The 26553-nt window shown below is 35.7% G+C and overlaps 1 protein-coding gene across 1 annotated transcript in view; it reads left to right on the top strand.

Annotated features, from left to right (window-relative positions):
- Positions 1–24443, top strand: part of LOC143579183 (receptor like protein kinase S.2-like) — a 44519-nt gene extending 20076 nt beyond the window's left edge. Inside the window, exons 2-10 of the mRNA XM_077062570.1 lie at positions 8059–9054; positions 10727–11632; positions 12023–12175; positions 13967–14068; positions 14185–14244; positions 15088–15203; positions 23270–23345; positions 24277–24312; positions 24390–24443. Coding sequence (XP_076918685.1) covers positions 8059–9054; positions 10727–11632; positions 12023–12175; positions 13967–14068; positions 14185–14244; positions 15088–15203; positions 23270–23345; positions 24277–24312; positions 24390–24443 — 2499 coding nt within the window. The remainder of the gene's footprint in view (positions 1–8058; positions 9055–10726; positions 11633–12022; positions 12176–13966; positions 14069–14184; positions 14245–15087; positions 15204–23269; positions 23346–24276; positions 24313–24389) is intronic.
- Positions 24444–26553: the final 2110 nt, after the last annotated feature.

The following is a 26553-nucleotide window of genomic DNA, read 5'->3' as shown; positions in this document are numbered from 1 at the left end:
CCGTCGCTTGGCGAATAGTTTAGAATGTTTATGTTGTATGCTGTACACCTAGGTAGTGGTTCACGCTGAAAGTGATCCATTTGAAAGAGCATTTTCAAATGGATACTCATTCGATCGAATGAGTTTCTGATTCGATCGAATGAGTCTGCCATTCGATCGAATAGGACTCATTCGATCGAATGAGTCCTGACCGAATGGCAGCGGGTATAAATACCAGCTTTCAGTCGTGAACAGGTAAGGTTTTCGAGGTTTTTGCGTGCCCGGAGCCCAGGTGCTGTCCGGATGAGGGGGGAGGCCATGCTCGACCTCCCCCTGCCATAGATCGTGATTTCTCTGTTTAAACAAGCATGTAACCGTTCGCGTTTATCAATAAAGTGTTTGTTTTTATCTTTGATCTGTGGTTGAAACCTTCCGTCCCGAACCTGCTCGGATCGTCACCGGTCCTACATTGATTGCTTCAATTTTGGATGGGTCGACATGAATACCCATCTTGTTTACAACATGACCAAGAAACTGTACTTCATCAGACCAAAATTCACACTTGGAAAGCTTGGCAAAGAGCTGCTCGGTTCGAAGCTTTTGCAATACCAATCGGAGATGTTGCTCATGCTCGGCCTTGGTCTTAGAATAAATCAGAACGTCATCGATAAACACAATCACGAATTTATCCAAGAAAGGCCTACACACCCGATTCATTAGATCCATGAAAACGGCGGGTGCGTTGGTTAGACCGAAGGACATGACCAAGAATTCAAAATGGCCATAACGAGTTCGAAAAGCAGTCTTCGGAACATCTTCATCGCGGATGCGCAACTGGTGATAACCAGAGCGGAGATCAATCTTTGAGAAACAAGAGGCACCTTGGAGTTGATCAAAGAGGTCGTCAATACGCGGTAAGGGATACCGGTTTTTAATGGTGAGTTTGTTCAACTCGCGGTAATCTATACACATGCGAAACGATCCATCTTTCTTTTTAACGAACAACACCGGAGCACCCCAGGGCGAAGAGCTAGGGCGAATAAATCCTTTAGCAGTCAACTCTTGAAGTTGGCTTGACAATTCTTGCATCTCAGCGGGCGCAAGACGGTAAGGAGATTTAGCTACGGGGGAAGCACCAGGGACAAGATCAATACGGAACTCGACTTCACGAGCGGGAGGGATACCAGGAAGATCATCAGGAAAAACTTCAGGGAAATCACGCACAACAGGGATATCGCGAAGCTTCTTTTCTTCAGCAGGTTTAACCACATGGGCTAAGAATGCAATACACCTTTTCCTCATGAGTCTTTGGGCTTCGGCGCAGGACATAAGTTTAAGACCGCGGGAGGGTTTCTCGCCGTAGATATGAAGATCACCATTTTCTCGAGGTATGCGAATCATCTTCTTGGCGCAAATAACTTCGGCGCGATTATGCGTAAGCCAGTCCATACCAATGATAACATCAAAGCTTCCAAGAGGCATAGGGATGAGGTCGATCAGAAAATCGTTTTCGTTAAGGTTAAGCGTGCAATTTTTAATCACTGAGTTAATTAAAACAGTTTCGCCATTAGCCAATTCAACTGAAAAATTCTCTTTTAAATCGTTGCGCGGTCGCGCAAGCTTCTGCTCGAAGGCGCGAGAGATAAAACTTCGATCGGCGCCAGTATCAAAAAGTACAGAAGCATAAAATCCGTTAAGCAAAAATGTACCATTAACTACGTCATTATTCGCTTGCGCTTGGTGCGCGGTTATGTTAAAAGCTCGTCCACGCGTCACTTGGTTCGAAATCTGGTTCACCGGATTCGCTTGTGTAATCTGAACTTGTAGTCTCGGGCACGCGTTCCGGAAATGACTGGGATCACCGCAGTTATAGCACGACCTGGGTCGTGGGTTTTGGTAGGTTGGTTGTGGGTTCTGTGGGTAGACTGGTGGTATTGGATTGGCGGGAGGGACTCTACAGTATTCGGTTGAGTGACCAACGCGGCCACATCGGTTACATTGTCGACACGGGTCTGAGTTGGGTGGTGAAATCTACAGGTTGGGCAAAGGGGTTGGTTTCCTGTGTAAGGTTTCTTAGGAGGCGGGGCAGGGAGTGCGGGATTGGTTAGGGCATAGTTGTGGACTACAGGGGGAGTTGGGTAGGCTGACAGGGGTTGAGGGGCGTATACTAGAGGTTGGTAGGCGGGTTGCTGGACTATGGGCGGGCTGGTAAGCGCATAGGCTTTGCGCCTGCGCTTGAGGTTGTTACGGTTTGAGGGTTCTGGTTTGGTTTCTGTTGGTTCAGGGGCAGTCTTGGTGAGTTTGGTCTTCTCAGTTCTCCGCAGGAACAGGGTTCCTGCTCTGACATGGTTGTCGCTGAGCACAGCGGCCAACTCGATGGCGTCAGAGAGGGTAACTGGGTTTCTGGCCCATACAGAATCTTGAATTTCCATGGGGAGACCCCCAAGGAATTTCTCGATTGCTCGGCGGGAAGGGGTAACAAGGTGAGGGACCAGTAAGCTTAGCTCGTGGAAGCGCGTCGCGTACTCGCGCGCTTCACCGCTGTATTGCTTCAGGTTCCAAAATTCTTCCTCCAGGCGCTTAACTTCGTTGGGAGGGCAGAATTCTCGCGTCAGAATTTCCTTAAATTCCTCCCAGAGCATGCTGGAAGCAGCTTCTGCGCCACGCGCATGAGCTACCCCATTCCACCATGTAAGCGCTCTAGATTCCAGGACACTGGAGGCATATAGGGTTCGTCTGTCTGAGGGGCATTGGGTGTGGAGGAAAGTGTTTTCTATTTTCTCAAGCCACTGGAGCATCACGGTGGCTCCTTCAAGACCTGTGAACTTTGGAGGGTTACCCGCGTTGAAGGATTTAATGTTGTAACCAGAGGTGTTGGTATTGTTTTGGCTCAAAGCTTGGGCTATTGCGGCGGCCATTTCCTGGGAACGTTGCAGCGAACGTCTGCGCGCGGCTTCTTTCTTCTTGAGATGGCGAGCTGATAGCGGAGGCATTCTATAAAAGTTTTAATTTTAGTTAATATCTTGGTTTTATCGCAAAGTATAACCTTATAAAGCTTGGTTTCGCGGAGTCAGTTACTGTCAAAAGTTAAAGTAAAATAAATGACCCTAAATGCAGACTTAATAAAGGTAACAAATTCGAATCAAGAATCGACAATTCATGTATCACCATGACTTTCCGAATTCTCAATTTAAAGCATACGAGCAAACGAGTATTGGAGATTGACGATTCATGTATCACCATGACTTTTCAATCTTCAATATAAAACATACAAGAAAATGAGTATTGGAGGTTGACAATTCATGTATCACCATGACTTTTCAAGTCTCCAACCTCAGAACATAATCGTAAAGGGAAATTGAAAATCATCTATTCATGTATCACCATGACTTTTCGGATATTCAAATCCAACAAACGAATATGTAAGAAAAATCAATAAAAATCGAAATTCAACAAAAATCGAAATATCGTGAAATAAAACATAAAATCATATACAGCGCAAGCGCGAGCATATTCATAAATACGAGTAATTAACAATAAGCGCGCGAACATGAGATTTCTCTCATGCGCGAGAAGGGACTCTTAGGTATTCTAGGCCGTTACGTCTAACCACCTATCTTAAAGTCAACGAGCTCTGATACCAATCTGTAACACCCCGACCAAAGGCGGATTATACATCGGGGCGCCACATATTGTTTCATTACTCGTGACACTATTGGGTGTCAATATTTAATAAATACATTCATTCGCGCACGCGCAAAGTAAACAAGATAACATAAAACATCATAAATCAATATATTATGAATCATAATATTCGAACAGCAAAAACTTGTCTTGATACATTTTAATCTAGGTCCAAAATAAAGAAAACTTCCTACGTGTCCACAAGCTCCAAAACAGCTACTGCAAACCTGAACATGTGTTAAAATAACCGTCAAACACTTGCGTGTTGGTGAGAAATCAAGTTTAATAGATAATAATAGATAACAATAAATCTGCGCGCAACACGTGTATGTCTGGTGTTTAACAAGGGTGCAATCAGATTGTGATCAAGCCTAAATAGATCATAGCTCATAGTTCATAGTTCAATCCGTGCTCCCAATTGAGCACAAAAACGAGAAAACATCTGTGCAAGTGTAAACAAAGAAAACCGTAAACGATAGGTCTCCCGTGTTCATCTAATGGATCCATGAAAACTTCGGAATAGGCCGAACAAAGCGGTTAATGATACACACATACAAATAAACAGCCAAGTAAACGTCCTCAACACATGGGATACTGCGCGACTAAAGTTCATAAACAAGTTTTAAGACTCTAAGTTTGTATGAACACATGAACATCCCAAAACATTAAAAATAAAAAGGGATTAGGTACGAGATTACTCACTTGATAAAGATGCGGTGAAAGATAATGCAAGAACCAACTTTAAACAAGTACAAGTTAACCTATAAATAAGATTATTGTTTTAATGATTTGTTTTAAGTCTTGATTATAAGTTTGCATAATTAGTAAGTAAATTATTATATATATATATTACCGGAAAAGCAGGGCAGAACAGGGAGGAAGACGGAGGCAGAGAGGGAGGCGGCAGAGAGCAAGGAAAACAGGAGAGATTAAGTGTTTTGTGTGTGTAGTGTTAGAAAGAAAATAAGATTATTATTTATAGAGAAACCCTAGGGAACACAATCCCTAGAAAAGGGGAAAAGATCACCAAAAAGCAAAAGATTCCAAAAGCAAAAGATATCAAAAGATATGGCAGCAGGGAAAAAGAGAAAAAGCTGACAGGGAACAGTAAAAAGGCATGGGCAGTTCAGAAAAAGGTACTGGTCAAGCATGGAAAAAGCAGATCTCAAAAGATAATGTCAGTCACTTTTTCTGCCAACCAATGGGGTTGGTGCGCATGCTGCGCCGAAAGTAACTTTTCAGACATAAAGCAGATTAGGTCAACAGCACAAAAGATAAGACAACACAAAAGCAAACGGCTAGATTAAACAGAAGAAAACTCAAAGGGTTTAGCGCGAGAAGGCTCGAGCGCGAAGGCAGACACAGAAGGTCAAGAGAGCGCGAGCGCGAAGGCAGACAGAACCAACCTTAACGCGTCGCGGAAAGAACTACATTTCTAAGCGCGCCGCGGGAAGAATCACATTTCTTAGCGCGCCGCGGGAGGAACTAAAATTCCTAGCGCGCCGCGGGAAGAACTATAATTCTTCGCGCGTCGAGGGATGAACTACGATTCTTAGCGCGCTGCGAGAAGAACTACAAATCCTTAGCGCGTCGCGGGAAGAACTACCGTTCTTAGCGCGCTGCGAGAAGAATTACAATTCTTAGCGCGCTGCGAGAAGAGTTCGTCTCGCGTATCGCTGAAACAGATGGTCTTCACGCAGGATTCCTTGTAAGGGGTCTGGCGCGTGGAGCTGCGCAGACAACCTTAGGCGGGAAGGAACAAAGGACAAGCAAAGAGTTAGAAGAAAAAGAGGGAAACAAGGCGGAAAGAGAGAAGAAGAGGGACGGGACGGCGGAAAGAAAGAGAGAGAAAGAGGCGGGAAGGAAAATATATATTATTATTAAAAGTAAAATATAAGTATAAATATTAAATCATAAAAGAAAGAGATCGGATCGGAGAAACGGGTACCTGGGTCGGGTCGGATCGGGGCAGATGTCACAGTATGAAGTACTCACCTTCAAGTGGTAAACTTGAAAGATGATAATTTGGAGATTTGTCGGAACGACGAGTTTAACGCACAATGCCTAAAAAGAAAAGAAGTCTTGAATTTAGAAAGGTTGTCTTGAAGGTCTTTAAACAAAATAAATGTTGAGAAATGTAAATAATTAAAGTTCAAGGTTTAAAATGTGACTATTTAAGAATTTATAACAATAATCCTTTAAAAATGTAAGTTTGCTCGAAACCGGGTTAAAGTATCTAACCTTAATATTTACTCAACCTATGTTAAGTAATAAGGTGGGTAAAATGCAAGAATGCAAATCCCTTTGGAATAAAGATACTAAAACGAGTCTTTTTTATCGAGTGTTCGGGTTGTCGGTTCGGGTCTTGATAATTGGTCAAACCCAAAGTCAACTTTCCAAAATATTGAATGTTATGAGATAACTCAATAAAATTTAATAAGACTTAACCAAGTATGTAGTTCCATTGTTTTAGAACTAACAACGCACGTTAAGCGAGTGTTCGGTTTTGTCGGTCCAAACTTTGTTATGAGATCAAGTTGGATCCAACATTTCCAAGTACTTAAGAAAATATTTAAAAATCAATTTGTAACTATTTTTAAAGAAATATACAAGTCTTGATGGCTAAAAAAAACACACTTGTGTGTCTTAAGCGAGCAAGAATTGGTTTGGTTCGGTTTCCATCTCACAACAAGTTCATAGATGGTTTCCACATGTCCAAACACTAAAGAACTTGTATAATAATGTACAAATAAAAAAATACCAAAAGTTAACAATAAAGTCTTTAAAAAGAAAAGTTCGGTTTTCGGTTCGGATCGTGTTTCGGGTTAAGACCGAGGTAAGATTCTACAAACCCATAACCATATAATTTGTAAAAATGATTTTAGAAACTTAGCTCTAACACTAAGTATGTTTAAACAAACAAAATTAGTAACAAAGTTCGGTTTACGGTTTAGAGCTATTTACGGTTAAACCGAAGCATAGACTTTTAAAAACCCATAACCATGGAACTTGTAAACATGACCAACAAACTAAAATAAGCAAGATTAATATGTATGAACAAGTTATATAGATGTATATATATCAAGGACACGAAGTTCTCCATGAAGCCTTGCCTTATGGGGTCCGAAACCTCACCGACCGGAATCGGAGAAGTAACTACCAAAGGTAAATAAGGGGTGTATATTATATATATGTTGCACAACCATAAACAAGTATTAATAAGGCTACATAAACTAATTAAGATGAAAGACCAAAATCCTTCAAGAACACTTAAGAAGATAACCTTGAATCTTTGATGTTTGAGAGAGTTTTTTTTTTTTTGGAGTTGTAGCAAGGGAAAATGAAGAGGAAAGGTGGTGTATATATAGGGTAATGTTGGTGGTCAAATATGGGTGTGAGACACAAGAGTTTTCATGCAAAATGGATCAAGACAAAAACACAAAACAACAAAAAAATAAATAAATAATAAATAAATAAATAAAAATAAAAATAGGATGTTTTCAAGACCCAACAAGTGTGAAACAATATTGTAACATAAATCCATCATTTTGATTATAACATAAGCTTCGGTTTACAAATCGGGTCGGTTTACATAATAAACAAATACAAAAACGAATACAAACAAGACCCGAAATTGACGAATGTCACATCTATTAAAAATATAATATCGGTTCTAACAGGTATGAATGAAACCTCTATGTCAGTATGGCTTTAGGAGTGTATATTTATTTAATTTATTTCAAATTAAAAATCTACTTAGGTTGCTAACATGTTAAAAAGACCTTTTAAGATACGAATTTAAGCATGTTTTAGTTAAACATGTCAACCTGTTTAAGACACGAAACCTGTCAAGCTCAAACCCAAACATATCAAAACCCGTGTTGTGCTAATAGACACGTGTCACAAATTGACAGCTCTAGTCTTGAGTAGAGGAGAAAGAGAAAGCAATGAATTTTCTGTATATTTGAAAAGTTACCGTTTTATTTTTTTAGAAGTAGTTGTGAGTGATGAAAAGAGAAATGGTAACGATAATGTATAAAAAAAATATTATTTATTTGAAAAATATAGAGAATATATTAATTTTTAATATAATTTTAAATTTAAAATAGAGAAAGAAATAAGAATGCTTTTACCCAACAGTAAGCAAAAAGATTTTTTTAAACATTTCACATTTATCTTCTCTCTTCAATATTTCTATACACTCACAAAAGTTCTATTTTTGGCTTAAGTGCAAAACACCTTCACTATTCCATCAGCCACCTCATCAAATACATGCTCAAAACATTGCATTGGTGTTTAGACTTATTTTTTTTTTCAAGGTTAATTTTGGTATTTTGTGAACTATTAAGTGGTTCAGTTGCAAAAGTTTTACTCTCTTAACACGTGATCATGCAGGGGAAAAGCTTGGATCATATGAAATTTCGATTGAGTGATATAAAGTTTGCCACAAACAACTTCTCCAAAACATATTGTATTGGGTCAGGGGGCTACGGTTTGGTATATGAAGCAGAACTCGACCATTTTGATGGCCTAAATTTGTACGCGGTTGAAGGGAAGAATAAAGATCAATTGCCTAAAAAACATAGCACTGTTGCTATTAAACGCCTCCATAGTAGAACAGACAAGCAAGGTGAACAAGGATTTAATAGAGAAATTGAAACACTTAGTAATTGTAGGCATCCGAATATAGTTTCTCTTTTAGGCTTTTGCTATGAAGTTCCTGAGATGATTCTTGTTTACGAGTATGCTTCTAATGGAAGCCTTGATGATTATTTGGGAAACATCCATAACATGACTAATCTTTCTTGGGCTCAACGGATACAAATATGCCTTGATATTGCACGTGGGTTAAATTACCTTCACGCCTATACGAAGGACAAAAAAATGATAATCCATCGTGACATAAAAAGTGCAAACATTTTATTAGATGATAACTGGATGGCGAAGATTTCTGACTTTGGACTCTCCAAATTACATTGTGCAAATGAACAAGGCAGTACCCTCCTTACAAACAATATTGCTGGGACAGAAGTATACTTAGATCCAGAATATCTAGATACTGGTAAGTTAAAAAAGGAATCAGACATTTATTCCTTTGGTGTAGTTTTATTTGAAATCCTATGTGGGAGGTTGGCGTATGATAGAGTTTTTAATGAGAAGGGCCTTCCATCAATAGCTCGGCAACATTTTATTGAGGGGACAGTGAAGGAAATCGTAGATCCAAAAATGAAAGAAGGTGATGAAAACATTTCTATGCTAAATGGAGGCATGAATAAAGATTCTTTGGACACGTTTTCAAAAATCGCGTATCAGTGTTTAGCAAAAACCCAATCGGAACGTCCAACAATGGAAGTCATTATTAAAGAACTTGAGAAAGCATTAAATTTTCAGGTAAGTAACTCTTTTTGTAATGAAATAATAATTAATTTATGATTTATGTTGACATTAGTTTGTAAAGCATAAATAACCATTGACTGAAAGTATTATTTGTTACACTATTTTATATGTTAACTCATTGAACTGAAACAAACCATTATCAGTTACTTTCATAGTATATATTTCATTACTAGCTTTTGAACCCGTGTATTACACGGGATTTGTCAAATGATAAAAACAAATAAGCTTTGTTATTTTAATTAATGTGATTTTCAAAATACTTATGAATTAAGGTACTAAAGTTGCATAGTTGGTCTAATCTCAGGTATGAAAACGACACTTAACTCAATAATGAATAAAATCCACTCTATGTTATAACCCAATTGACAAATGATTTTGACCCATGACCCATGACCCATGAATTGCTAGAATGAATGAGATGGGAGATTAGGAATTAGAAGAAATATAGGTTTGGCACCTAAGCATCAACATTTTCTTTTATTAGTATTGTAAGATTTCAAACTCTTCATTCAAAGGATAACCAACTTTAAATTCTTTATAGTATATTTTAAACATTTGGTTTGTATCTTATTATAAATTTATTCATTGCGCCCTGCTTGCGATGCGCGCATATGATATATATATGTGTGAACCCTCGGGTGGACAAAAGTGAAATTGCACTAATTTTGACGTTATTTTACTAATCTCGTGAAAATAATGTTAAAAGTGACGAAAGGTTAATCAGGCATCATGTGGTGGCGTTGATAGCCGAAAGACAATGGTACATGCATCAATCGACCGGTGTGCCGATGGTTGAGTGTTATGCGCCTTATGTCCAAGGCTTGATGCAAAACTACTATCGAGCCGGGGGTCTCACTGGAAGCAGCCTCTCTATTCCTACGGTGTAGAGGTAAGGCTGTCTACATCTTACCCTCCTCAGACCCTACCATAGCTTTGCTATTGATGGGATATACTGAGTACGATGATAATGATGATAATGATGATGATATAAATTTGTTCATTACCATTATCCAATTAACTTTGTACTAGCTGCCATATGTATTTTCAACTAATAGTCTGTAGTGTATGCTAGATATGCTAGATATGGATGATGATATTTGTTGTCTATTTTAGTGTAATAGGATTAACTTGTTGATTAAGTTAATTGTAATATAAATCGACAAGTCCGGTGTGAGGTATAAACTTATTTGATCTTATTATAATTTAATAACCCTATTAGTAATGGGGTTCCAAGGGAGCAACACACCCTCGGCGGTGGTCCAGGGGGCAGCGTCTCTGATAGCAAGGTCCAAGGGACGGAGACCCTTGCTCATTAAATTTCGTGTGTTTAATTATGGTGTCAAGATCAAGAGCATGTTTGGAAGATTTTGAAATCCAAAACATGATAGCTGCAAAGAAATTAACATTGGCCCAAACCCTAATAACCATCGCTTGATCATACGACGAAACTTCCTGGTTCACAATACTCTCTCAAATCCATACTCGATTCTTGCTCTCAATCTTAGTTTATCTGGTCAAAACATTTAGGACCCACAAATAAAACCACAACTCTCATATATCCAAAATAACATGTTTTCTGTGCAACTTCCCCAACAACATGCATATAGTTGATCATTTATATATTTTATAATATACAAAGTTGATTTTTAAGTGTTATGGTTCACAGAAAAACAACAAGAACAACTTCCATGTATCACTTGAAGCCATAAAATTGGGCACACAAAACTTTAGTGATCACAATTGCATTGGAGAAGGAAGATTTTGGAGGCTTTATGAAGGAGAGGTTTCACATCCTGTTGGATGTACCGCCATTTATGCAAAGCGGTGGGATAACAAGTCTCACCAAGGACATACTCAGTTTTTGACGGAGCTTGAAACTCTTCTCCAATATAAACATGAGAACATCATTGGTCTTGTAGGTTATTGTAACGAGATGAATGAAAGCATCATTGTTTACGAGCATGCCTCTAATGGACGGCTTGATAAACATTTGGACAATGCCAGTCTTACGTGGATGAAGCGCCTCAAGATAAGCATTGATGTTGCAAACGGACTGGAATTTCTTCACAAAGGTGGCGTTGAAGAGGACCCATTGAAACATACAGACATTAAAAGTGGTAGCATTTTACTTGACAGTGATTGGAATGCTAAAATTTCTAATTTTGAGTTATCTAGCAAGGCAATGGCATTTGATAGAGAAAAATATGTTGAAGGTAACGCGTGGGACTCATTGGGATACATTGACCCAGGATACCAAAACGGCGGTGTGTTTACAAGACCCTCGGATATATACTCGTTAGGTGTGATTTTATGTGAGATGTTGTGTGGGAGATTGGCGTGGGTGGAGAGATGTGAACAACACTCTCAATCGTTAGGCCCTATATCTGTAAAACATTATAATGAAAATGGAGACCTTGATGAGATGATATTTGAGGGTATAAAAGAACAAATTGTACCACAATCTTTGACTACATTTCAAACGATTGCAATTCAATGCTTACAAGATAATACATTTGATAGGCCATGGGCAAGGGAGGTGGTAATACAACTTAAAAAGGCACTGGAATTCCAAGTAAGTTTTAGTGTTTTTTTTTTTTTTTTTTTAAGCCTTCTTCAGTCTATTTGTACCAAAACTTTAGTATGTGTTGTAGAAAATAGCTCAAAATATATGAGGGAATTGAATAATGAAGTGAAAACGTTTTGTCGGATTTTAAAACGCATTATATTAAACAATTAATGGTTGTAAAATAATATTTATGACAAGAAGAACATAAAATCAGTTTTTAAGATAGGTTGTCACGAGCTGTACGTTTTGTACTAGAAAGCAATTTTTGTTGTATAATTTTATTTTCCTTTTCATTTTCAAAGTAGAAAAAGGAAAAGGGAAAAAAAGTTCACAATATATCGAAATGAACATTAATTTGTATATTGAATATTAATATCTAATTGTTGAATTGTATAGGAGGATTATGAAATATGGGAGCCCAAGCTACCTAAAGACTACAAAGAACTCACCCGGATGTCAAAAACTCCAGAAATCTACAACTCTATTGAAATGAAAAGGGAACTACACAACATGTTCTTCAAAGGAATCCTCCTTCAAGACGGCAAAGTGGTAAATTAATTAGTCCTTAGTCTCATAATAGAAGCTAATTTAAAACTTAGGGCGTGTTCATTTCACGGACTTTTTTTAAAGGAATTGGAATGAAATGTTTGAGAATCTCTATCATGTGTTTGGTTGGTTAATATGTATTGGAATTGGAATTTTCTTCATTCTCGGTTTTTTTTTTTTTTGAAGAATGAGGGAAACGGCGGAAACGTTTTAGTTTTTTTACATTTTTCGTTTTTTATTTATATTTTGAGTTATGATTTTTTTATTAATTTTTTAGATTTTTTTTTGGAGGGGTTTTTACTTTTCATAAGAATCCTTATAAAATAGGTGGATTTTAAAATCTCATGTAATGTGAGATTTGATGGGATTTAGTTTTCATTCTCATTCTTTCATTTATAAAACAAACATATAAATTCATGGGATTTAAAATCTCATTTCTTAGAATTCATTTCAAATCCTTGAAACGAACAGGACCTTAGTGGTTTTCAATAAGTCTGATTCATTTTCCTTTGTATCTAGTGGTTTTCACTTGGCGCTAACAGAGAAAGAAATGAAATGATATCAGCGAGAAAGTTTGCGTACAAAAACAGTAGATCACATAAGTGGCGATCTGTTCAAGAATCAAGGTCTGTATTCTCTTTCTATGTGAATGTGCTTCTATGCATGTTCATATATAAGTGCATTTTTATGCGCCGTTTATAGGTAGATGTATATCACATTATCACTCTTTATTGTTATACCGGGTAATGTTATATTCATTTACTTTTCATGAATACTCTCACATAACAAGATCATAAGAAAAAAATTGCATACAAATTCCAGTATCATAAGTTTATTATCAGTAGCGTTCTGCAGTATAGAATCTAAAAAAAAATTATAACTTAAGTGTAGAGTGCGTTCTGCAGTATAGAATCTAAAAAAAAATATATAACTTAAGTGTAGAGTGTGTCTAGTGTAGAGTGTGTCTACTCATACCTACGACAGTGCTATGTGCCTTATGTCCAAGGCTTGATGCAAAACTACTATCGAGCCGGGGGGTCTCACCGGAAGCAGCCTCTCTATCCCTATGGGATAGAGGTAAGGCTGTCTACATCTTACCCTCCTCAGACCCTACCATAGCATTGCTATTGGTGGGATATACTGAGTACGATGAGTACGATGATGAAGTGTAGAGTGTGTCTACTCATACCTACGACATAAGTAATTAATCAGGTAACGTTTTAGAAGTTTTATTATTAGGTTCAGTGGAGAACAAGAACTTTCCTTTTATAGAAAATTTACTGGCCAAACTAGATGGTGCTAATCCTCTTTTCTTTTATAGAAAAATTAGATTTATATATAAAAATACAATAAATTCAGTGGACCCTATTGATGCCCTCGCCCATGATTAGGTTATGAATTGAGTTTGCATAAAGGCAAATGATGTATGCGGTTTTATTGTTTTAGAAAAGCTAATCACAACTCATTGTGCATCATGAAAGTTGGTACATTGTCTTACCAAACACATAACCCTTGTAAGAGTTTACCAAGTGCAGGTTTGAAAAGGCGGCGAAGATGTTTGATATTACGAAGCTGAATATTCTTATTAGGATAACAACTCAATTTTTATCTCCGGGCGTCAATTATGGGGCTTATATCATCTTCAAATTTTGTGATACAAAAGTAAGTTCAAGTAAGCCAATGTATGTGAACCTAAAGTACAAAAACGGGGACGAGAATTTACATGCATGTTTTGCGACATGGAGAGATGACAAGTGGATGATGATTGAATTGTGCCGCTTTTTGTGTCACAAGAAAGATACTGATTTTGAGGTTCTACTTGAAAGTCTTTCACAATACTATTGTAGAAGTGGTGCCATTTATGTTGAAGGCATTGAATTTCGAGTTGTTGAAAGTGTGAGTTTGAAAATACTTCTATACTTAAAACCAGTGGTAGATGCATCTGTATAGATGTGATTTCATAATAAGTTTTATAACCTACCTGATCATCTTGTAAAACTTTATATATATAGGTGAATAACGAAGAAATTGAAGTCCAGCAAATCATGACGTCAAACTCGAACAAGCATCAGGTAAGTGTCTCTCAAGAAATCCTTGAGAGATGCAAATGGCATTATGTTATTGCTAGCAAACATTTTTACAATATAGGAAAATCACCAAAGTAATTATTTTAATTGAGATCATTATTTACAAAATACTCTTGACTTTTCAAAATTACCGATCAACGAGGGCGTGACATGTATCATTTGGATCAGCATGTTTCAATCTAACACAACTGAGTGATTCACTTTGTCGCGATAGATTTTCAGCTAAAGCCGTTTTCTAAATTGAAAAAAGAATATGTCAAATGATATTTGAGTAAATAAAAAGGTCTAAAGGCTATATTGTTAAACTTAATGTTCATAATAGCTGTTTTGGTAATTTTTCCTTGAGTAAACTGTGGTTTTTGTCCCTGTGGTTTGTTCAAATATGCGATTTTAGTTCAATAGTTTTAAATTTGCTATTTTCGTCGGTTTCATTTCACTTGCAATTAAACCCGTTCCCACTAACCCCGTTAAGTCTGACCGTTAAACCCGTTAGCGTGCCCCTCACGTTAGGGGCATTTTTGTCCTTTTTCCCAAATACACCCCAACCCTCTCACGTGAGGGGGCTTGCGAATTAGAGCTTGGGTTTATTTGGGGAGAAAAAAGGACAAAGCTGCTCCTCACGTGAACGGCCAGACTTAACGGGGTTAGTGTGATCGGGTTTAATTGCAAGTGAAATGAAACCACAGGGACCAAAATCGCAAATTTGAAACTATTTGACTAAAATCACATATTTGGACAAACCACGTGGACGAAAATCGCAGTTTACTCTTTTTCCTTTACGATAATCTTTTGGTAATTAATTCTCTCTCTTTAATCTTTGATGAGCAGTTGTTATCGCTAAATGAAGTGAATAAAAAGAAATGTCTTTTGCTTTCAGCCAAGGAAGTTTTGTACGACCCTTCTAATGTGAAGCGTTTTCATCTGAAACCATCAGCCGAGTCGAGGTTTGCTTTTTTAACATAATTAGTTATGTCTATGATGATTCTAAATGCCTGTCTTCTCTATAAACGTTCCCTAGCTATATATATGTACAAACTACAAAGGTTTTCTTTTAGACCTTTTGATGTGGTTTGTCATGTAATCATGGTATCATTGTAAGCGCAGATTCCAAGAGGTGATTGAGCTGCTACCACAACAAGTACTCCGTATCAATTGCAAAGCTGACAGTCAAATGTTGTCACCAAATACAGAATATTTGTGTTATCTTGTTTTCAAGTTGTCAGAAAAATGTAGCGGTCTGCATTGTCCGGTGAAAGTACGAGATCTATTCCACCGAAAGAAGAAAGAGGCTACAATCCTTTATTTTAGACATCCAAGCCCATGGAATGTACATGATACTAATAGTGTTCCTAAACAAAGGGAAGATGGGTGGATGGAGGTTAAAGTGTGGAAATTTAACTCGAATCATCAGCTTAAAAATGATTATATACCAATGAATCTGAAACTCATAACTTTTGAGGGAACTATGTCCGGGCTTGTTGTATGTGGCCTCGAGTTTCGGTCGACGTAATATGCATTTTTCTTAATTCCTGTATTGGCAAAAGGTTCCTGTTAGATGTGAATTAGCTTGTGACACTTCGAAGTTCTTTGTTTTCATCTCCTGTACGTATTAACTATCGTATTGGCAATTAAGTTTAGTCATGTGATATACAGTCAGACTTTTTTAGTAAACTACAACTTTTGTTCATGTGGTTTATTCACTTTTCTTTGTATTTAAGAAATGTCTTCAAAGTTTTAAACAAAGATAGGTCTATTGATATTGTTAGACGGATCGTCTAACTATTCTGACGGCTCGTCAGAGGAATGGTTTAGCCAAATGAAAAAAATGAATATTTTATTATTTACAAGGTGTTGAACCCATTAACGAACCTAACTTTTTAAGCAAGGTTGGAGCTTTCCAAACTAGACCCGTAAAAATTAGATCCCATGATGATCTAGGTTAAAGAAACATATTCAGCTATAGAAGAAATGGTTGTCAAGATCTATTACAAAGGTAAATACGTTTAACTCTTTTCAAACCTACAAAATTACTTTTATATCAGCCAAATGACTTGAATAGATTTTCAAAACATTTGATTCATAAGGTAGTCTATGGATAAGCATTAAGGCCATAAGTGCAAGTGTGATTGAATCCAAGTTATACACATGTTACATATGAATGGCCGTAATATGGAAAGTAAGAAAGTTTTAATAGTAGCTAGGCATGCATAAAATTGGGCAAAAATACTAGTGTGCATCGTGGTTGTATGCTAGAATGTGTATGATACTAACGCTATATGATCAAATGGGCTTATTATTCATGCAAATCAGGGCCGTCTCCGAGAATTTAAATACCTTGGCCGAACTGAAATAAAAAGGCCCGTAGACCCTACCGAGTAACGAAATATATAAACTAATTTTTTCAAACGACGATTAACGTTAATTATGTATTTAGTTTTTTAAATTTAGTTTGGGCCAAATAGATTAAATGCATTGTGGATAGGGAGGAGATCGGTATTATGTATTTAGATCGGTACCGCACCGGTACCGACCGGCCTCGGTCCTAAAAATCATAAATTTTTGGTATCGGTACCGAAATCTTCGGTTCGGTACCGGTACCGAAGGTAAAAAATTCGAGAAATGCCGGTACTGATACCGAAACTTACAACTTTTGCACCGATGTATATGGTACCAAATCGGTGCCGGTACCGGGACCGAATTTGCTCATCCCTAATTGTGGATAAAAAAAGTTTTGGATCCAATGTATTTAATATGATTAAGATTCATACCTATTTTATAATTTTTTTAAAAAATATGTATATATAATAATAATAATAATAATAATAATAATAATAATAATTTTAGCCCCTAAAATTTATGTGCCTCGACCGGCCGCCCGATTTACCCTACCCAAAGGCCGGCCTTGATGCCAATTATAAAATAATTCGTGTTTGATGGCGTTATACACCAACAAACGTAGATGTATTTTTAGGTAATCGAATGGAAGGATGAGAGTTTAAGCAAATGTAGAATGCTGAAAGAATGACTATTCCCTAGGCATCAATAAAACCTTGTGACGGAGTATTTTGAATATCCTTATACGACTTTGAAAAAAAAATGATGTGTATATATAATTCAAATGCCAGTTTTCCAATCAACAAGGTATTTAAGTCACTATTTATGAAATCATATTTTATTCAACTCTCAAGAGTTGTTTATTTAGTAAAAAGAAAAAAAAAAGTTTTTTTTTTGTAGTATAATAAAATAACTATGTACATAACAATTGTTAGTCATACAACTAGGCCTTTCAAGGTTGGGTGTGACATACCTGACTCAAATCCGGAAAAGGGGGGGGGGGGGGGGGGGCGCTTGCTTCATTGACTCCTGCACAAAGTTGGTACAATCACTAACATGGCTTTCCGTTCCGACAGCAGGCCGCCCTTAACCGGCCGAGTATTTTGAAATCAGGTTATATGCTAACTAGATTGTTGGCATCACTGGTTACCGTTTCAACCGGTTTCAAAACCATGCTATTACAGTAGTTTAAACTTAGGGTGTCAATCATGTCGGGTTGACGGGTTTTGGGTTGGCGGGTTGGCGTGCTAAAATTCTTCAACACTAATCCAACCCATTTAAATTCGGGTCGTGTTTCTTGTCGTATTTCGGGTCATGTCAGCAGACCCAAAACTTATATTTTTTCATGTCAGATTTAGAGTCGTATTAAGAATTACCATCCGTCGTTTAAACGAAAACAAAGAAACAGTAATGGGCTAGCCATTATTAAATATTTAAATATTACAAATAATTCATTGTGAAACTTTTATTTTTATAGAATGGCGATACGTAGGTACCGGTAGTGGGCGTGAACTCTCACTACTTATCGAGAGTTCATAATGTCGTTGGGAAAAAAACCTTTTGACAATTAGATGACCATTAATTAACTTATTAACTATTTTTTAAACGACAAATTTCTTATATTTAGCTTACTGTACTTTTTAAATTTGGAGAGTCTCGATGCCCCATTTTGGCTAGACTATGTTGTTTTAATCGGGCCCATACTGGCATTCAGAGTTTGGCTCCCGGGAAACCATACTGCCGACGGCCACTTGATAGTCGTTGTGCTGCCACAAGAGCAGAACTCTCTAGCGTAACACACGGTGAGACAAAAACCAGAGTGGGGCTCGCAATCCGAACTAACAACCTTGTGCATGCTTAGCTCAAATGCTTCATAGTCGATATTCATTCAAAGTGACACAAGTAGGGATAGAACTAAGGTCTTCACTGAAGAACCCAAGCCTTCCTGTCACTAGGACACAAGTGGGGGATAATTAACTTATTAACTACCAAAACTATTTAGTATTCTAATATACTTTATCTTAGTTTTGAATATTTAAGTTGATCTTAAACCAAATAATGTAATAAGCCATTGTGTGATGGTTAAATCATTTTCGTCATTTTCATTCAAACTATTTCTTATATGCTCGTTGCCAAGGTTTCTTAAACGTGCCATTTGCATCCGCTTTGTTAATCTCATCCAATTTTTATTGTTAAAAAGAGGTATTTACGACTCTTTTTATATAAATCTATATATTAATTTAGTTTTATACCAATATTGATTCAAAACCCTTTTAAATCCTATAAAGACAATCCCAATCTCCTTCCTTCTCCAGTCGGCCTCGCCACCATTTTTGGCAGCTGTTCGGCCACCTAGAGCACCTAAGGTTTACACCAATTACCAAAAGACGTGGACTGAACCAAAAATTGAGATGATTAAGAGATCTAAGCAAACCAACCAAAGTCAAATTTTTAAGCTCATTTAGGACCCACTTTCATTAATTCGGTTTGTTATGGTATTGGTACGGTACCCAAATACGCTACAACAAACAAGAAAGAAAACCTAAAAGTTAAAGTCGCAATATGACAATATATATATACACACACGCGCGCGCGCACTCGTGGTTGTTCGGTTTTTTTCAGTGACAACTCGGTTTTGCACATCAAAACGTAACAACGGAAGTTACACCGTAATTTATAAAATTCGTAATATAAAAGCATGTAAAACGTGTGTTTAGCTTTCTGGGTTTTTTTAAATAAAGTTAAAAATAAACAAAACCATTCTTTTTAATAATGTAACAAAAAAAAATACTCAAAACTAAATAAAGCAAAAAAAATTACAAAAGAAGTTAAGAACAAAAGAAACTTAGAAAGAAAAATCAGACTGACAATTCGTGTCTTAATAGGTTTATGCGCGCTTCACACAAGTATCAAACATGAATACGACTTTTTTAACTACGTTATATGTCATGACTATAAAAGAGTTTTAAGTTTCATGTACCAATAAGGGAAATTGATGTAGTTTATCATTTTAATTTCAATTATTTAAGAAAATAAAAAAATCACACACCGTCTTTTTTATTAACATGTCTTATCGTGTCTTAAACAAGTACCCAATTGTCAACCGCATAAACAGAAAGGGATGGTGGGGATCAAATATTCACCCCATCCCCAAGTCTACCTATACTATTAAAGCAAAACTATTTTTTTACATGTCATCTAACTAAAGTAGACAATTAGGATGTTAACTAATACTATTATCATTTATATAATTAATAACAAAGTTACAAATGTAACTTTAAATGTTGTATTAAATGAGGTTTTTAAATATTTATAAATTGCAAAATTTTATTTATCATTAGTTATATATTATAAATCATAATGTATGTTATTACGTATATTATTAAATTTAACATTTTTGTTATATTTTTTTAACCTCCCGTATATTATACGGGCTAGTACAATAAGAGTTAATTACCATTTGATCCCCCCACCGAACTTTAATAAATATGTAATTATCTGTGTTATTACATTTAAAAAAAATAAAAAAAATATCCATGTCATTGGACATTCCCAAACCATATAGTTCTAAAATATAGAATAGAACAATATATTTTCATGAGGAAACTTTAGCACAATTTTAAAAACGGGACTGTCACGAGTCGGTCCAAACAGAACCAACCATCTTACTTATTCGATTTGAATGCTCTAAGAAGTTGTCAAGGTTTAAACGTTTAAGTTTAAGTATACTATTTTTATTATATTATTATTTTTTAGGGGTTGAACTGGTGCGTCAATTTAAATAAAAAACAACATATTCATGTTGATGAGGAACTTTTGAACTTGTTTATATGTTAATAGTTGATATTTGAAATTCTTTTTTTTTTATGCATGTTGTGTTTTCTATATTTCTAAAATGCTATATTTCTAAGATGCTTAAATTATTTATAAAGTCACGATATTTTGTAGAAAAAATTAAATATTATTTTAATAAAATGAACTTTATGAGAATATTAGATGTCAATTTAATATAAGGAAAACTAAAAGGTCTAGAAAGTTAGAAACGAAACAAATAGTTCTAGAAGCCATGCCATAACAAAAAATCGGACTTTCAAATGTTCCATGCTTGACAATGACATTTTTCTTTGATGCTGCTCCTGACTTTGACAAGAGACTCTTTACTTCTTGTTTTTTTATTAATCATAAATTATGAGAAGACTTGAACTAAAATCTCCCAAAATGTTTTTATTTAGTGTGTGATTTTTATTCTTGTGGTTTTATCACCTTTGGCATTTTCTATCAAAGATCTTTTTTTCTTACCTATTTTTTCGTAAGGTTTCTAAAACTTGTCCTTTCAATCTAACGTGGTAACATTGTTAGTCCATCACCAATAGATGGTGTTTTTAAGTGCTTACATGACATTTGATTCAAAACAAAAACATCTTTTTCCTCTCTTTTTCTCGTCTCTCATCCCTCTTCCACAATGTTTTCAAACCTGGCCGGACATCTACCTGGACTCCTTGCCGGGTCAAAGGTCGGACCGACCCAGGATGACGGACTGGTGTTTGACCCGGATGACGTCATAAATAATATATATATTACATTATTAAACGTATTGACAACCTTTTACATTCCATACTCTCTTTCCTTCAGAAGAATTAATTGCCCCTTGCCTGACAATTACAGCTCCGGCGATAATGTAATATATCTATCTATCTATCTATTATCTATAAAACGACCCCTTCTAAGACGCCATAAGATGAGACGTCGTAAAATTTATTGACATCACCGGCTGCGACGTTAAATTCTTCTCTCCGGCAACCTTAAATTGCAATCAATACGGAATAAGGAGTCTAAAATTGAAACCGTCTTCACCATTACTGCTCATTAACTAATCAATCATTTTAGGGTTAATGTATTGAAGCGATGATGCATATTGAATGGCGACGTTACAAGTGAAGTTCAGGAGACGCTAACATTGTAAGTTGTAATCCTAAAACTGCTCCTTCAATTGCAATTGGTATTCATGGACATAACAGCCCCGTAACAATCTTTAATTGCACCACAAATTGCTCTTCAATTCAATTGGTATTAACAATCTTCAAAGGTAGTCAGTCTTTTTTTTACCTAATTTCATGCTTCATGCCGGATTTCGATTGTTGTTATTCATTAACTGATTGGTGAATAATCTCATCCAAATAATGAAATAGTTGAGAATGTTTGATTTTCAGGATTGGATGTGCAGAAATTCTGTGTTTGTAAGTGCCAACCGTCTGATAGAGCCATGGTACACGATCCTTTTTTTTTCCTGTTTTTTGTAACAATTGATACAAAGTGGATATCATGAGTTGGTATAGTGATGTCATTTTGTTTATTTATTCAATTGCAGTTTCATGACTGAAGTTCTGGGAAGATACATTTATATACTTGTTACTTGAGTTCTGATGGAGGTTTCCCGTTAAAGGTTTGTGTTTTGTGCTCTCAATGACAGGGCATGTATAATAGTTTACCTTCTATATCTCTATATGTGTGGTTGTCTTGTGCTTAGTTATATAGAAACACATAATTGTTTTCATAATAATAGTATAAGCTACTACTATTGCTTTGCATTTTTATCTTCAAACAAAGGGTAAAATCATCCATCAAGGTTTTACTAGAATTGTCAGCTAGAAATGTAATATTACCATACCCCAAAAAGCAAATCTTAGATTATTTGATGAATGTTTTAGGAATAACTAAAACACCAAATTTAACTACATGTTTCCTATTGTCGGTTTCATGATTCAAGGTGGAGATATTGTTTACAGTGACGGGTAAGGAGGAAATGAACCAATATACGATGACATGTTTTGTGATGAAACTCTTATCAGCTGTCACATTCAGGTTATTCTTAATTTTGAATTTGTATTTTCATTTTATTTAAATATTGTGTATTTTATTATGTAATCTAAAGGTGCATTTGTTTTCTATGTATGGTGGCTATGGTGAATTCACGAGTACCAGATTCAAATGGCTAGCAATTATTTGCCTCCACTGTTAAAGACTACTGGTACGATTTAAGGGCAAAATGGTCCAAGCTTAAGGCCAAAAATGTTATATTTGCTTTACGGGTAAAAATGTCCAAAGTTAAGGCCAAAAATGTTATATATGATTACCTCTATTCATGTTTTGAGTTACAGTTTTGTGAATAACATTATGTGAATTGCCCTTTCTTTTAGATGTATAAAGATTCTGAACATATTGTCGATTGCACTACTCATTATGCGAAAGGAATCACCCTAAAGTTTGGTTAATTTACACGGCTACAGTTTTCATATATGCTGTGTTTTATACTTTTTTTTTTGAACGGCGACTTTCTCAGTTAAGTGATAACGCGACCGCATTCACGGCCCCATCACCCTCGGTCCAGACTATGTTGACATTATCGGGACCCACGCTAGAACCTAAGGTTCATTTGGCATTCCCGGTAAAACCCCAGCTCACCTCGCCCGAAGGCACGACAGGCTTTATGCATCAGGGAAAATCCGGTCGGCATCAGGGATCGAACCCGGGTCTCCCTGTGTCTTCCCATCCTTTGCCTGGCCAACTGGGCTAGCCCAGCTGGTTGTGTTTTATACTTGATAAACCCATTTCTATATATAACGAGTATAAAATTAGATTATCGTTGACATAATATTGTTTTAGTTTTTGATTGCAGCTGTAAGTCGAAGGCATGGCTGGAGGATAGTGGTTATTGCTACCAATGCCCGACCCACCATCTTGACGCATTATTGGTCAATCATTCCTTATGTTCTAGATTGAAACAGAATTGAACACTTTTTTTTTTTAGTTTTTGATTGCAGCTGTAAGTCAAGCATGGCTGGAGGATAGTGGTTATTGCTACCAATGCCAATAAATCGTTATTTTAACGATGAACCCCTTCAGTACAACAAGCTAAAGTGACCTCTACTCTTCGCCCCCAATGCATAGGGCCGCTCCCCATGACTGCATATTTTGAACTTTCAAGTTAGTGGTTGTTTTTTTTACTAATTAGTTATGTCAATTTACTGCTTACCAGTGATTGAGTTGAGCGCTGCACTGCATGTTTTTTTACCTGTGTTTTTAACTTTAAGTTTGTGGTCCTTAATTTGTTATGTTTCATACTAATTAATTATGCCTATCTACGGCTTATTAGTCACTTTTTTTTTTGGCTAAATGGGGTTAAGGTTAAGAGTTTCAGGTCGGAATGTGTCAAGGTCAGAACGGGTCAAAATGGGTTTCGGATCAGAATTTTTTTCCTTGAAGAACGAGGACAACCAATGAAACGTTTTATTTTTTTTTTACATTTTCCGTTTTTGATGCCTACTTCATTAATATTATAATGTCTGCAGTTGATGCCTAGAGATTTTGTTTTAATGCTTCATAGGTTTATGTTATTTTGATCATAATATCGACTTAGGATTTTATTGTTTAGATTTCAATTTGTGTATTTGTTTCTTAAAATTACTTTGTTGTGTTTAGGTTTCTAATTGGTCAACTGTTTTGATAATTTTTTTTTTTTTTTTTGGTTGTGTAACAACCAAAGGCAGGTCTTATTAGTTTTCTTTTATAGTATGTTTTGTTAATGTTGTTATAGTTGGTTTTGATTGTTGTTACCAAAGGCATGCATTATTTGTTGTTTTGATAGTTTTTAGATGGTAACAATTTTTATTTATTTTTTACTAGGTTTGCTTGCTGCTGCTATTGATCATTGATGCTCAGGTATTTTTTTATCCATTAAAGTTGACTTATTTTGACGTTTTCTGTTGACAATTATATGTTATATGTTGTTTTATTAGGTTGCGGTAGAGGTTTATATCTGCTACATTCAACTTGAACTCATATTAACGTAATTTGTTTTGTGTGTTTACTTCAGAAGTTTACTTTATGACGTCAAGGTCTAGGTTTGTGGTAGCCCCTGCTCTAAGGATAACGTATCAAAGCCTGAATTCCCTTAGCAGTTTACCACATGGAACTCACATTGTGGGATCCCTGGGGAGACAATTGGAAAGGTGTAACACTCGGTCTATTTTTCTATATGTAGTAAACATCGTGTATTTTGTTGAAAATATTACTTTTTTAAAGTCAACTTTATAAATTTAGTTTCACTTTATTTATTATTACAAAATATCGTTGCTAAAGTATAGTTTCTAAATCAGTATAAGTTTTGAAATATTGCAGGCGTCTCGAATAAGGGACGAGCTTAGTCAAGCCTAACGGAAGAGCTAGCATGCTCTTCATAAGAGAGGTTGACTTTAATGCCTTGACGTTGACTTACAATAATGCCCCTCAAGTAGTAATTTTGTGATAATTTGAATAGGTGTTGGTGAGTCACGTGGCAACACAAAATAGACAATGAGTGTTTTATAGATGCCATCAAGGTTCTCAAACTTCATGATGTATGTTTTTCTTATTACTTATTACTAAAGAATAATATAAAAAATTGCATTTTTAATTTCCAGTTACAGTTTATACCAATTGATTTAAATTTTATGTTCTAAATCTAATGAATTGTTATTATTTTTATTGCAGTTTTAATTGTTTATCTTTTTTTTTTTAAATTCTTGTATGCGTAGACCCATAAATTTAAACCAACTATAGTTTACTCCATCGATTATTTCGGTATTAGTTCATGCATACCCGCCACAAATCGCGGGCATATCCTTGAACTCGGGGATCCCCATTACCCATTATGTTACAAACCAAAATTTATTTGTTATGGTTGCCACAACAATGAGATTGTGGTCGTCTCCAAACTGTTAACATGCGCCTTCACATGAATTGGTTTACCAGCAAAAAAGGGGTAGTCTTTACTGTGACCCTTGTCTCTCATGCTATTTAAGTTTGTCAATGTCTTATGCTTTTCTTAATTCCCGTCACATTCCAACATGTCAGTTTCTAATGCCACAAATAAAAACTTTTGATTTCTGAAATTTAAGTATATATTCATATGCCAGTATGCATGTGCACAACAAAATCACATACGCCCACCACTTTACCCTTTTTACAATTCATTGACCGACAACTTTGTGGCTTTGATTTGAGCATCTATTTCATTTTCTGATTAAATTTTAACTCTAACTACTCACCAATTAAAACACATTCAATCCTTTATATTGATTAAAAATCATAAAACACATAAGCCTAACTTATTAACAAATATTTCATAAAACACGATGCATCCAATATATATGCATACACTAATATTTTATTGCGCACCACCGTATAAAAGCCAAAATCCAACAAACCATATGCACATGAGCAGTGCGATCACACTGATAACCAATTACACACCACACGAAACATTACAAAACCAATATTAGGGGATAATTTGCGTGAGCCCGCGGCAACGCGCGGGCACTTCTGCTAGTATATACACACACACACACACACACACATATATAGGGTTAGTTTCATTTGAGAACTCAAAAAAAGTTAAGAACTTTTAAGAACTCTTAAAAACCAAATATTTTTTTAACTTTTTTTATATATTAACATTATTTGAGACTTGTTTTATCATATTTATAAAAAAAATTTGATTACATCTATAAATCACAAGTTACACATGTGTAAAATTTATGTGATAAAAATTTACATATGTGTAAAAAAAATAGATATGCGTAAAAAACTAATTTTCATAATTGTAATCGTCAATATAGGTGTCAAAAGTGATAAAACTTCACTTAAATAGCATTAACATACAAAAAATTTTATAAAAATGTTAGTTATTAAGAGTTCCTTCAACTTTTTAAATAATTTAAGAGTTCTCAAATGATACTAATCATATATATATATATATATGTATATATAATTCATATAGATATAAATAATAATAATAATAATAACAAACTTTAATGTTTATTTATATTTCCTATATTGTTTTTTAAATATATATGATTTATGTTTGATCAATAAAAATATTAATAGAGTTTGGTTGGTTGGCTCATGGGGTAATTATTAAAG

Source organism: Bidens hawaiensis, unplaced genomic scaffold (assembly GCF_021521415.1).
Source record: "Bidens hawaiensis isolate Kalapana, Puna unplaced genomic scaffold, B.hawaiensis_p1.1 tig00001461_1, whole genome shotgun sequence".
Classification (NCBI taxonomy): Eukaryota; Viridiplantae; Streptophyta; class Magnoliopsida; order Asterales; family Asteraceae; genus Bidens; species Bidens hawaiensis.
The sequence above is the reverse complement of the archived record's forward strand: the minus strand, read 5'-3'. Positions and strand labels throughout refer to the sequence as shown.